This window comes from Astatotilapia calliptera, chromosome 14 (genome assembly GCF_964374335.1).
Source record: "Astatotilapia calliptera chromosome 14, fAstCal68.1, whole genome shotgun sequence".
NCBI classification, from domain to species: Eukaryota; Metazoa; Chordata; class Actinopteri; order Cichliformes; family Cichlidae; genus Astatotilapia; species Astatotilapia calliptera.
The window spans coordinates 22,075,024-22,089,431 of record NC_137435.1 but is presented as its reverse complement, the minus strand read 5'-3'; the positions used below and the strand labels follow the sequence as shown (position 1 = coordinate 22,089,431).

General features: G+C 38.8%; 1 protein-coding gene across 4 annotated transcripts in view; it reads left to right on the top strand.

Moving 5' to 3' along the window:
• The window catches only part of dync2h1 (dynein cytoplasmic 2 heavy chain 1), a 126,423-nt gene that overhangs the window by 69,223 nt on the left and 42,792 nt on the right, over positions 1–14,408 (top strand). For all 4 annotated transcript variants that reach the window (XM_080289270.1, XM_080289271.1, XM_080289272.1 and 1 more), the window contains 8 exons: positions 3,734–3,868; positions 4,756–4,899; positions 8,213–8,302; positions 11,424–11,489; positions 11,603–11,653; positions 11,734–11,787; positions 12,064–12,195; positions 13,598–13,670. In XM_080289270.1, the coding sequence (XP_080145396.1) occupies positions 3,734–3,868; positions 4,756–4,899; positions 8,213–8,302; positions 11,424–11,489; positions 11,603–11,653; positions 11,734–11,787; positions 12,064–12,195; positions 13,598–13,670 (745 nt within the window). The remainder of the gene's footprint in view (positions 1–3,733; positions 3,869–4,755; positions 4,900–8,212; positions 8,303–11,423; positions 11,490–11,602; positions 11,654–11,733; positions 11,788–12,063; positions 12,196–13,597; positions 13,671–14,408) is intronic.

Here is a 14,408-nt window from a genome sequence, read left to right as displayed (position 1 = left end):
ACGTTCATGTGGACCTGGTTGGTCCCTTGCCGCAGTCACAGGGTTTCACGCACCTTATGACTGTGGTGGACCGCACGACCAGGTGGCCGGAGGCGGTACCCCTGGCGTCCACGACAGCGGTGACGGTGGCCAGAGCATTTTTGCCCCCGTGTTTCGATACCTCTGTGTTGCCTTCAGATGACCCCAAAGATAAAAGTCTAAGGGGGTCAGATCAGGAGACCTTGGGGGTCATTCAACTGGCCCACGACGACCAATCGACTTTCCAGGAAACTGTTCATCTAGGAATGCTCGGACCTGGCACCCATAATGTGGTGGTGCACCATCTTGCTGGAAAAACTCAGGGAACGTACCAGCTTCAGTGCACAAAAGAGGGAAACACATCATCATGTAGAAATTTCAAATATCCAGTGGCCTTGAGGTTTCCATTGATGAAGAATAGACCCACTGTCGTTGTACCCCATGTACCACACCAAACCATCACTTTTGTTGTTCCAACAGTCTTGGAGGGATCCATCCAATGTGGGTTAGTGTCAGACCAATAGCGGTGGTTTTGTTTGTTAACTTCACCATTCACATTCAAGTTTGCCTCATCACTGAACAAAATCTTCTGCGTGAACTGAGGTTCCTGTTCCAATTTTTGTTTTGCCTATTTTGCAAATTCTGTGCGTCGATCTGGGTCATCCTCGTTGAGATGCTGCAGTAGCTGGAGTTTGTAAGGGTGCCATTTGTGAGTAGCTAATATCTGCCGAAGGTTCGACTAATTTCACTCTCCAGTGACGTGCGACGAGTGCCACGCTGTGGGCTCTTGCTTTGATCCCCTCCTCATGTGTTAACCCCTTCGACATGTCAATCGCTGTGAACAAAGAAAAACTTGTCAATAACTCATGAAAGAATAAAGTTACGTTGAAACCAAGCACACCATTGTTTTTCTTGTGACATTACCAATAAGTTTGATGTGTCACATGGCCCTCTTCCTATTGAAAAAACAAAAGTTGTATCCAAGATGGCCAACTTCTAAATGGCCACCATGGTCACCACCCATCTTGAGGATTTTTCCCCCTCACATGAACTAATGTGCCACAAACAGGACTTTAATATCACCAACCATTCCCATGTTATTACGGTGTATCCATATAAATGGTCCACCCTGTACATAATGGAGTACAAAGCTATAGGTTGTTGAGTTCATAGTATTTGGATGTTGGCAAAAACATCCTCCTAGCTGTTCTGATATTTATAATTTATTTTAGTTTGGCCATTGAATATTTCCTAAAAAAAGAAGTAATATTTGAAAAAAAAATCACCCGAATAGAAGATAAAAGTCTACATTCAAATCATGTGTTGATTGCTTCGCACCAAATCTGCTTTGGCGGTGTGCAGAAGCAAATTCAGAATTATGTCAGAGCCCAAATACCTGCGGACCTGAATGTGGAGATGATGATTTCATGTTGGTGAAACCTCATTTTCTTCCAGTGTGAATGCTCAGTTTTCTCTGCACTGCAGATCTTGTTTTTGCTCCCACCCACTGATGAGGACTAAGCCTGAGGAGGGTATGGTAGACAAAATAGAACGGTGTGTACAGACTGAGCAGGAGGAATTGCTGCTGTCGCGATCAGTTTCCCTCCCCTGAACGCTGACGCATATGTCTGATGGAGCACTTCATCATAACCAGAAGCTGTTATTGCTGAGTACTGAAGTTTAGTTCAATGAATCTGTGAAAATTGACTGACCAAATGGAAAACTTTGGATACAATGTATCCACTGGAGGGGCTGCTTTCTGATGATTTAGCCTCTGTAACTAGTGATATCTTAATCATCAGTAACTGGGCCAGTTATTCTGTATTCTCGTCATTGCAGATAAATATGAACACAACAATTACTGACAACACAGCGTGTTCATTTTGTTCTCAACACAGATAATTTAAATAGCTACAGCCAAAGCCCATTCAAACCTTCTTCTGTCCAACTACTTGAACTGCATAAAGACTAAAAGCAGAAAACAAACCTTCTATCATCATCATCATCATCATCCCATCATAGTTTAAAAAACTGAAAATATCCATTGAGGAGAATGGGCAGTCTGCTTTGAGTTGACATAAAAGCAACAGTAACTCAAATAACTACTAGGCTGAATGCTCATCGCTCTTCTTCAACATTGCTAATTTGGCAGCATTATACCTGCTGCTTGTGTTAGATTTGTGCCTCACTGCTACACCATTTATTGAAATTGGCACAGGTACTCTATCCTGCAGGCATGTTTGGTCCCTCTAAGCCAGGAGGATGGCCATGACAGATGTCCACTGTGTCTTGGCATTGAATATCTCAGGCAGGCTCTGACAGATGATGTTTGCATCAACTCCAGCTGTATGCCATTAACTGAGAGGACCACGAGGCTGGCCTGGTTTGACAATACTTTACTGAGGCTGACTTGCCTTTTTCAGGGGTGTCTGCATGTAGCTCCCCTTTACCTACTCAACACCACAAGCTTGCTCAAGGCCATGCTGCTACTGATAATATCTCGAGATGAAGCCCTCAGTCCCAATAAGCATTACTTGCGGCCACAGGTTAGAATCCCTGATAATCTCCTTACCACAAGTTATACTATAGCGACTTACATGGGGCATATTGGGAACTCTTCTTCCCATGTGGTTTCAGCTCTGTCCCAGACTCTCCACGCTGCTGTGGCTGATGTCTTGACAGTGGTACCACAAAGCTCAAATCACCTAATCCTGGTTTCTAGAACATGACAGTGTACTGAAATGGCCTCCACAGTCACCAGATCACATTACAAGAGAGCACGTTGATGTGGTGGAACAGGAGATTCAATGAGCAACCATCAAATCTACAGCAACTGTTTGATGCTGTCACGTCACATGGATCAAAATCTCAGATGAATGGTTTCAGCAGCTTGTTGAATCTGTCCCATGTGGTGTACCTAATAAAGTGGCTAGAGTGTGTTCATAAAGACTGCTGGTTTAAGAAGATGTAGCCATAAGAGGGGGTGAGCATTGTGTGGACATGTCATTTTACACATATTGTAATGACAGTATAGAGCAAAACATCAAATTCTTCCTGGCCAAGTGCTTCATTCCAATGAAGATTCCTTCATTTCTTTACTTTCACACAACAGCTCAACAAAAGCTTCATGCATACAGTATACAGTCAGAGAAACGTGCACACATCAGCGATGGACATTGTGGAATTCACCCTAATGATCTTTTTTTTTTTTGTCTAAGGGAAATCTGTTCACACACACACACACACACACACACGCACACACACACACACACGCACACACACACACACACACACACACACACACACACACACACACACACACACACACACACACACACACACACACACATACCAAGATGTCAGTGCTTCAGTGGTACTAGACATATAATTATTCTTGAATTGTAGGAGCATATTTGACTTGACATTTCCATGCTCTGCTGCTTTCTCATCTATTGTATTTGAATTTATTTGAATACATTTTATCACTTGGTTTCAGAGAATAGATTCCACAGGATTTAGTGGAAGACTCTTGACACCCAATGAATGCTTAAATACAACAAAATAAATAAAAACCCCACATGATGCAAACAACTTGTCTTTTCCTTGCAACTTTTATCAGATCAAAGATTTTATCCAATTGAACTCTCTCTATGTAATTTAAATTTCTCCTTATTTCCTGCTGATCTTTTGCAACTTGTCCTTTTTTGGTTGTCAGACCTTGGCTACAGCTCAGGGGAATATTCTGGAGAACAGGGAGCTAATAGACAGCCTAAACCAGACCAAAGCAAGCAGCGCCCTAATCCAGGAGTCACTACTGGAATCACATAGGCTGCAGGCTTCCTTGGACCAGGTATTTCAACCACACACACACACACAACCCATGAAAATCCTATATACTAAATACATTTTTGGGGTTCAGTTTTAAAAGGAGTAACACTTTGGGAATCAACAGTATGAGTTATGTTGGCCTTCTACACGGATGTCATACCTTGATGTTTGTGAGGCAAACTCTGACTCTTCATAGTTCAAATGGCTGTAAGTGAAAATCGAAAAGACTGTAACTTCTAATCTTTGACAGATGACTCCTGAAAGCTTCGCTAGCTGAGATATGTTCTACTTTCCAATAAATGATTTGAGACCCTGTAAAACAGTTGCTAATTAATTATTAAAACAAGATATTTAGGTAGATGTAACATGCTGTCAATTTCACAGAATGTGTACCTAAACAAGTAAGCCAAATGTATATTAAATGTAATAAAATGAGCAATATAATGCTGCAGGCATCGGACTGCACATATGTAAAAGTGTAGGCACATTGTAAATGCATTATATACTCATCCTCTAGGGTGCAGTGTTATACCAGAACTGATTTTGCACTTTACTCTTTTTTCTTTTTTTTTTATGTGTGTGTGTATTTTATTATTTCTCCCCGGGTCCCATGCACATGCACCTCTTTTTTTCTCTCACAGCTCCTTTCTCATTACAAGTCATTGAGTCCATCCTAATTTATCCCTCTATTCTTCCATTTTGATTGAAATAAACACCTGTAATTGCTTTTTCGCGCATGTTATGTTTTCTGCATGTCAGTGCAATTTTCTGTCTTCATCCATCCATCTGTTGTAACTCCACAACATATGTGGTCCTTCTTTCACTGTTTCCTTGTTTTGTCCCTTATTTCTTTTTGACATTGTTTTCTCTCTCTCTCTCTCTTTCTGTTTTTCTTTGCTTTTACTTTAGGAACGGGATGCCTACCTGCCTCTTGCAGAGAGTGCTAGCAAGATGTATTTTGTTATCACAGACCTGTCAAAGATCAACAACATGTACCGCTTCAGCCTCGCCTCTTTTCTGCGCCTCTTCCAAAGAGCTCTTCAGGCCAAGAAGGTAACTAAATACTTTTAGCTCTAACTTTAGCTAACTTTAGCTCTAACCCTTTATTGTTACTGCACAGTCATACTTTGTACAATAGTACAATGGAATTGGAGTACTGTCCCACACTGGCGGTAAAAGAAATACAAGCAGATCACCATACATAAATAATACATACATACAATACAACAAATAAAAAATATGTATACAGAAATGTATACAATGCAGCAAGAAATTCCTCACAGCTCTTACAGTACTCACTCATGTTTTAAGACACTTTTAATAATTGTGTTTAATAAACTCTTGAGGTGAAATCAGCATCAACAAAACATCTCCTTGTGACTAAACAAAAATTAGTTCAACGGATTAAAAAAAGGTTAATACCCACACTTCCAAATAGTCTCACAATCAGGGCGTAAAATTAAACTGTTTAAAATAACAGTTGACTGTTTTCAGTGTGTGTTCATGTGTTTTCAGTCGTGGCATTGTGTATTATTGGATATATGGACAATCCGTGGCTTTTTATTAATATACCAGCTAATTGATGCTTAGGCAGTTTAGTGTAGTTGATGTTTCAGTGGAGATGGACCATGTGTGTATGGATGAAATAGTATAAGTTCAGCTTCAAAGAATAGCTTTGGACATTTTGGATAATGCATTTATTTAATTTCTGGCAAAGAGTTGAGTGAGAAAGTTGACACCTCCTCTTTTCTGTCAACTAAATATGAAACTATCACCAACAGCTCATCAGCTTAGCTTAACATAGAGACTGGAAACTGTCCTAGCCCGACTCTGTCCAGCAGTAAAAAAAAAAAAAAAAACCCTCTAAACTGCTCGCTAATTAACAAGTTTTTTTTAACAGAGGGTCTCTGTGGTTGCCTGGCAACTGCTCATACACAATAGATATATATGCACACAGCTATTGGGCAGAGCTATGCACAATGCTAGCTCTGTTCAAGCGATAGCCTAAACCTCTAAATTAGCAAAGTGGCCTGGGAAGAAACGTAGAAGGAAATTTCATAAAAGCCTGTTCACTTTTTTCCAATATATAATAACAGTTCTGCTCAGTGCATTGTGTGCTCTGACCAGATAGTTCTGCTTCTTTCTTCAGTTGGCCTTTTACCTTTCGACTAGTCAGCCTCATACGTTGCCCAGGCGGTTGTTGGGCAAGTCTAATGACGTAACAACCACTAAGAGCAGAGCAACTCTTCGATTGTTCTGATCAGGCACGCACCCTCAAAGATGGAAAAAAAAAAAAAAGCGTCGCATCATTACAGATCTTCTGGGAAAGGCTGGTTCTGTGACATAGAAATTCATTTACAAACTGTTATCGGGAAAGAGACTATACGGGAAGGTCTAATTTTCTTAATTTCCATCACAGCTCAATTTACATTGATGGTAAAAAAAAAGTGGTACTTATGTAATGCATTTCTACTCAGTTGAGCACTCAAAGCACTTTCTTACTGCAAGTCTCATTGACCCAATCACACACACATTCATACAGCGCTTTTATCTACGCTTTGTAGTATTTACACACATCAGAGGGCAACTTGGGGTTCAGTAATTTGCCCAAAGGCACCAATCAGACTGGAGGACTCTGGGATCCATCCACTGTTCATCTGATAGGTAGACCCCCCAGTGTTTCATACATTAAAAAAAAACTGCTTTGCAAACTTATTCACAATAATATAAACTGCTGTTTTTGGCATGTCCAGAGTAAAGCAGTTTTGCTACTGCTTATTTTTTTTAATACATTTATTGCTCATCAGTACAAGCATGAGTGCAAGACAATATGTTTACACTGAAGCAGACTGCAAAAGATATATGGTGTCTGTAGTTATTTAAGAATATTTTGTCTAGCTCAGTTTAGTTTTGATAAATTCAGCTTAATTTACTTTGTTACATTTTTTGAAGGATCATTTTTGTGTTCTTCTGCAACCGAGTATTTCAGCCTGACCTGTACAGCTGGAGCACATCGTGCATGTATCACACTGCTGTTTCCCATCTGAGCCCTAAGCACTGTCTGATAACCAGAGTGCACACATGCATGTGCACACACATGCACACCAACACACATAGAGTGGGTTGAGAGACTGAACACTAACTCTCCCAAATCCTGTGTGGGTTGTTAGAGCCAGTGCTGCCATCCAAGAATGTCACCAGGCAGCAGCTGGTCACTACTCTTACATGTTTCTACGTATGAGTGTGTATGTTGTCTTACAGTCAGCAGTATAGTCAGAATAGTGCACTGATTCATGGACTCTCTATCTTTGCATCCATTGGTTTGTGTGTTGAATAAGCAAGTTTAATTTGTCACAAAGTGCAGATGGCTTCTGAAATCTAACAAGAGAATTTTGCCCTCTCATGGCTGACAGACACACTTCTCTGTAGATTCACACAGTCACACTTTAACAAGCATACCCATGTGGAAAAGAAACAGGAAAGACTTGTGTTATATTTTAAAAAAAGAGTTTTTTTTCAAATATAACTATATAACAGAAAAAAAAATGTCACACACACCTTGAGTGGAAGCAGGTTACGAAGCCTAGATTCGCTTTTGCAAAGGTTTAAAACAGCAGAGATTCAGATAGGAGAGGCAGAAGGACACATACATGGAAAGAAAAACAGATGGGGCAGAGTCCATAAGATAAGATAAGATAAGATAAGATAAGATAACCTTTATTAGTCCCACACGTGGGAAATTTGTTTTGTCACAGCAGGAAGTGGACAGTGCAAAAGTTATGAGGCAAAAATTAGAATACAATAAGAATAAATACAGTACACAACTGTACAGAATAGAATAAAATAAAATACTATATACAGTAGAATAAAATAAAATAAATATACAATAAGATAAAAATAGAATACAAATACAAATACTATATACAACTGAGTAAAAATACAACGATGACAGAAAGGATTATTATTATAATAAGTCCATCTGGATTTTTTTTTTAATTATTTATTTATTTGTACTATTTCCATTTGTTTCTTTTGTGTCTTTCTCTATATGTGTTATTATCATGGTGTAATTGCTGCACATGCACTCCAGAATAGCCTTGAGACAATTGGGTTCCTCTGATATGACAGAAAAAAAGAACACACTAAAATAAAAATGCTGTTTTCAATTATTCTACTTTTGGTAGTACATCTAGGACACAGTTATTTATTATAAAATACAGTTACAGACACTTTTCCTGCTTGGTATTAATAAAAACTTACTTTATGACACGACATCATTTTGTAACATGAGTTTGTCCTCTTTAATGTCCAGTGTCTTCTTCTTCAGCTCATTTATGTCTGTGTGTTTGTTTGTTTTACATTTTAGGAAGAAGAGAATACTGATGCCAGGATTGCGGCATTAGGAGCCAACTTGAAGAATATGGTTTATGAGTATGTCTGTCGGTCTCTTTTCAAGGTAAAGCACATATTTATACAGAACTACAAAGCAAACGTTGTTCGGATAATTTATTTGGGTAATTTTGGTGATTTGTATGTTATCAGTGGGTAATATATAAAACAAATGGACATGGTCATGTGGGCTGTGGCATTTAAATGATGCTCTGTTGGTACTAAGGTGTTAAAATACTAAAATTAATTAATTAATATATTATGATGCCATTTGACCTCCTTTAGCTATTTAATGTTTTCATGGTTTTTACAAAATATGCTCAAAGAAGATGGATGGATAGATAGACAGCTAACAGGTGGTCATAAAATATTAAATATATATTGTGTGATGACTTGCTTAGTTTTTTTACTTACTGAAATCTAGTTAAATTCCACTGTAGAATGAATTGACTTTATGAACAGATTATGAATGTGGGTTTGTATTCTAGTTCTATTATTCTGAATGTGAGAATTTAGATACATCTCTTGACTTGGACAAGGCACTAGTTTCACTTGTAGTAGCATATATGACATATAGTCAAGGTTTTACAGTCTACCCGGGGTCTTTACCTGCTATTATTCTAGTATATACTATACTAGTAAGAGACTTTTATGGTTTTAGACTCTTTCAGCTTCATTTCTTTCTGACTTAGAGCACACACTACAAAAACATGTATACACACAGATTGACACATGCACACAGAAATGTGGCACATTTTTGTGCTTTGTGTAATCAGTCATTTTACTCTTCAACTTTGTGTGTGCACAGCTGTACAGTATCCACTGCTGCAGCACTTCAGTAGACGGGCTTGAACTTTGCAGCTTGGGGTAAATCACTTAGACATGGATGAAGAGATGAAGCATAGAGAGGGTTGGACAGAGGTCATGGCTGTTTAGATGTCTGGTCTAAACCTGAAAAATTAACTTTGCTACACGTCAAGCTGGGTCATCATCTGGTTGGTAAAAGTACAGAATATAGTAGGTGACAAGCAGAGATGTGTTAGGAAGGTTTTTGAAGATGTGGACTATGTAAAAATGCTTCATTTTCTTTTTTGATTTATTTAGGTTATTTACAGGTGGGGCGTGTGGATGTGTTGTGTCTAACAAAACACTTGCATCTGATACAAAACAAAGTGAAACTCAGTCACAATAGTCCTGTAATTACCAGGAAGCTCTCAGGAAAGTAAACCTGTGATATCCTGCCATATCTTGGTGGGGACATGTAATTGATATAATGCTTTCCCTAGCCGCTTCCCCTAATCCTTGGCCCTTAACCATAACCTAATTGCTTTTTGTCCCTATAAGGGCTGTTGGTCCCGATAAAAATAGTAACATTCCAATTTTTGGTCCCCACAAAGATATGTAAACATGGTACACAGATGCACGCACACACACACATACCAGGCTCTGGTTACCTAGGTAACATTCTAATTTATTTACAACCTGTCAAATATCAACTAAGATTATCCTTCATGCTGCTCTCTTACTGGTAGTCGCTTCAATCTCTCACCTCAAAGTTAAGAAAAGTTTACTTTGTGTTGCTCAGTGCTGTCCATAGGTCACAAGCATTTCTATTGTCTCTGGTTGCCACTGCCAGCCACTTCCTGTGTGGATGCCCCTTTGGGAGCGACAAATGAATAAATAACAACTACTTGGTCCTGACAAAACAAAGCGCTGTATAATATAATTTCTTCACTATAACTCTGGTTTTGTTGCCAGTGGTGCTTAGTTTATGGGGCGATCGTGGCTCAAGAATTTGGAGTTCGTCTTGTAATCGAAAGGTTGCCGGTTCGAGCCCCGGCTCGGACAGTCTTGGTCGTTGTGTCCTTGGGCACTTCACCTGTTGCCTACTGGTGGTGCTCTTCCTTTGTCCAACCCTCAGAGGGCCCGGTGGCGCCAGTGTCCGGCAGCCTTGCCTCTGTCAGTGCGCCCCAGGGTGGCTGTGGCTGCAATGTACCTTGCCATCACCAGTGTGTGTGAATGGGTGGATGACTGGATGTGTAAAGCGCTTTGGGGTCCTTGGACTAATAAAGTGCTATACAAATACAGGCCATTTACCATTTAGTTTAAAATGCACCCAAATTAATTTATAAATAGATTCTGGAGCCCTGTGTGCACCTCCTCTTTTGCTACCATGCGTTAGATAATCATCCAATAAATACACCCAAATGATGAATAGCTGTTCTCTGACAGACTACAATCTTTGCATCTGATAGCAGTGACATCAGCTTCTATGAATAACCCGGCTGAATTGATTAACACATTTAACCTCTTTTTGCCCACTTTATAGAGCATTGAGACTTATTACGGACAAGCATGCTAATTCTAATGTGGTTGCCCTTGCCAGCTGTTAAGTGCATGAAATTAGATTAACATAAATATGTGTGGCGGTCACAGAAGCAATGTGGGTGTATTCCACTGTGAATGTTATTAGGTGCATTGTGTGTTTGTTTATTGAGTACTGTGGTACTGTTACATGCAAATGATGAGAATTCAGTAGAATCAATAGATTTATATAATGCCAGTTATGGGCCATTTATACCACCACAGACGTAAGATGTGAGCTATATTAGAAAGTCGTGACTCATTGAAGTCTTACATTAAGCATGTTCGAAATGAAAGAACTTCTTGAGAGTTACTGGTGCAACTAAGTTACTATAATTACTTTGTTTCAAACTGGTTTATTTTTTTTAATTTTACATGTATTTTTACTATTTGCCTTTATGTACGTACAGAATATATTTCAGTGTTATTTTTTCACTTTTATCATAGAGGGCTTTAAACTTGTTAAAAATTGTCCTATTTTACTTTAAAAGAAGGTGATTGTGCATCCTTCATCTAGTGTGTACTACAGTGGCATGAAAAAGCATTCGCCCCCTTCCTGATTTCATATTTAAAATTTAAATATTAGACAAAAATAACACAAGGGGGAACTTGAAACTTGAAACCTGAAAAATAACAATTTGTACTTTGAAGGCTCATTTCGTCGGTTTTGAAGCATTTGGCTGAATCTGAGCAGAAAGTATAGCCCTGTACATGTCAGAACTCAACTTTTATCACTAGTGATAAATAACCCCTTTTTTTCCCACCCTTTCTCTCTCTCTCTTTCTCTCCTTTTCTATCACTTCCTTTCATTACATCTGTGGCAGGCTGACCAGTTGATGTTTGCTATACACTTTGTGAAAGGCATGTACCCCGAACTCTTCCTCGAGAACGTGAGTCATTTTGTTTGTTCATTTTTAGGATTTTATTACCTATTCCAATGACAATCGATTGCTATGCTTTTTAGCTTTCAATGTGTTAATCTGAACTCTTCTGCTTGTTGTAGGAATGGGATGTCTTTACTGGGTCCATCGTAGGAGAAATGTTTAAGAAAGAGGTAAGAATTCAACTTTTTCTTGTAACAACAAGAAGACCACATATTTTTCTGTCTATCTAACGTCTCCCCTGTCTTGGTAGGAGTTCCCTTCTTGGATTGATCAGGAGAGGCACGGAGCAGTGGCCATTTTAAAAGTAAATGCACTGATATTGAAAATAGCAAACAAAGCATACATGCTCAGCTCGGATAGAAATGGATTTTCTTTTAAAAGTTCCATGTTAACATCATCTACCGTCTGCCGCAATATGTAGCACAGACATAACAGTAGAATATTGCCTCCTGACATGAAAAATGCATTTTTAAAGGTGTTTAAATAGATTGCCAGTGAACCAGTCCTTACCAAGCTAAAGATTGGATCTATTCATCTTACATCTCTCACCCTTTTAACTTTTGCCCCCTCTCTTTTGCAGGCTACGTTCCCGGCTCTCTACCAGACCCTCTGTTTAAGTGACTCAGACCTTTGGCTGTCCTTCTTGCAGAGCTCGCACTGTGAACAAGAAATCCCATCTTCCATTGCCAAGAAGATTACTCCCTTCCAACAGGTCAGCTTTCAATCAACTTCTTTAGCTGTGAGCCACAGAATCATTGAACACCCGCATTTGTTGGTTCAAGATGAACCTTTCAGCATAGGTCACTCCTGTTTCTGCTTAGAAACTGATTGCTGTTACAACAACAGACAGCCTGCTATTTTAAACATTTTTATTTACCCTCCAGATATAATTTGTATCTACTTCTTCTTATTTTGATAGTTATTATCATAATTACTTAAAAGGATAATATGTACAAATACATAATATTATGGTACAGAAGTTATGTATGTATATTAACTTGGCTATAGATGTAATTGTTTGTGTAATCGATTTTTGCTTTTGCATACATACAGTACATTTAAGATCTAGGTTACATAAACCTAGGACCCCAGAAAAATGTGTATTAGGTTGGCAGGTTTTTATTGAAGGTTGCTGACTGTCAACAAATGTCACAAAGTGATTGCTACACCAAAAGCTGCCTTGTGAATGCTTTGGTCACTAGCAGATTGCCGAGCTCTCCCATAGTTTGCATGAAAAATGCTGACTTGTCTGTAAACACTTGCCAAATGCCAGTTGATCACCAGAAAACTAAAAAAGGCCAGTGGGAACTTCAAAGTAAAAGGTGTGATTCACTGCTAAAACCAACATGTTTTAACAGATACAGCTATTACTGTGAAAGCAAATAGTTTCCATTTCAAGCTTGCGACACACTTTTCACAATTTAACTGTTACTTGAATATAGTTGCTGAGCACTTGCAGACAAGTTGCGATCTTGCATGCAAACTACAGGCAACTTCCAGCACCAATCACAGGGAAATGTTCAGTGCAGCACCTTTATACCTTTTTATGACCAATTTCCCTTTGCAACTACCCAAAACCTCAGACAACCGCTCACCAACCAGTTGGGGAATACAAATTACTCCTTGCAACCAGTGGCTGCCAGCAGGTTGCCAACCCTCTCTGGGCCTGTGTGACTGTAGCCAAAGTGATTGGGCAGCTTCAGATGAGGACCTCGCCCTCTAATTTCTTTTAGTATAATAAAAAAATTCTTCAATCTTTCTTTGTTTAATCCATGGTCAAATAGAAAGAAAAAAAACACCATTCCCCACCTGGTTCCAGATTGAATAAAAAAAATTACCCATTCTCAAGACAAAGAAAGACACTGGAAGCCACTTATCTGTAAAGTCAAATACATGCATTACATGCAGGTGACATACTCGTTTGCATATATATTTCATTCTAAAATATATTAAAAAGAAGATCTCAAACCCTCACCCTGTGAGTCAGACTGTGGATCTATGAATAATTTAGGGAATTACTTTTTAATACCTGACTCTTTGGAATATGTCGCATACTGCTTTGACATAAGGTTTTTGTTTTATCGGTTTGTGGGGATTTTTTTGTTTTTTTCCAGCTGTTATTGGTTCAGGCTGTCAGACCAGACCGGCTGCAGAGTGCCATGACTTGTTTTGCATCTCAAACCCTAGGTAAGTGTTTCAGATTACTACTGTGTGTTCTTTTCATATTTGCTGTGCACCTGAATATACATAAAAAATAGGTTCCCAGTTAAAAACAACAAATTCACAGTGTCTTTCATCTTTAGTGATGCTTACAAGATTTCTTTTTTGCCCTAATTAGTCAGACCAAGATCATTAAAATAAATACACCAACACTCTTTATTCTCTTCTTATGCAAAATATAATGCAGATGTTGAAAGTAAACAAACCAAAATGTGACTGAAATGATAAACTGAAGCACATTGAAATTTATTGTGATTGCTGTGAATAATGAGATATAAACATATGAAGATGTCCTCTTTTATTCCTTTCAGTAAAGTATTTTTCTGCTTTCACTCCACTATATAGAAAGGTGCTTTGTTTTTCAAGTGCACCTTCTGCTTTCACACTCTACTCAAACAAAATATTCTCAGACAAGGCTTTTATTCAGGACTTCTAAGCCGTATTTTCCCACTTGCCATCAATGGTGTGATTTTTATAGTTTTTCACAATAGTCCTTCGCATCCTCTCTTTATTTGTCTTTCATCATTGCAAGAATGTCACTGTCCTTAAGTAAATGCCACACGCACACATGCACACAAATCTCTGTCTGTGCTCTTTTTTCATCTCTCTCTCTCCTACTGACACAGACGCATCCAAAATATCTTTGTAACTCTTGTTTTGCGTCATGTTTTCTAACACGAGGATAGCCAATACCTTAGTTTCAGA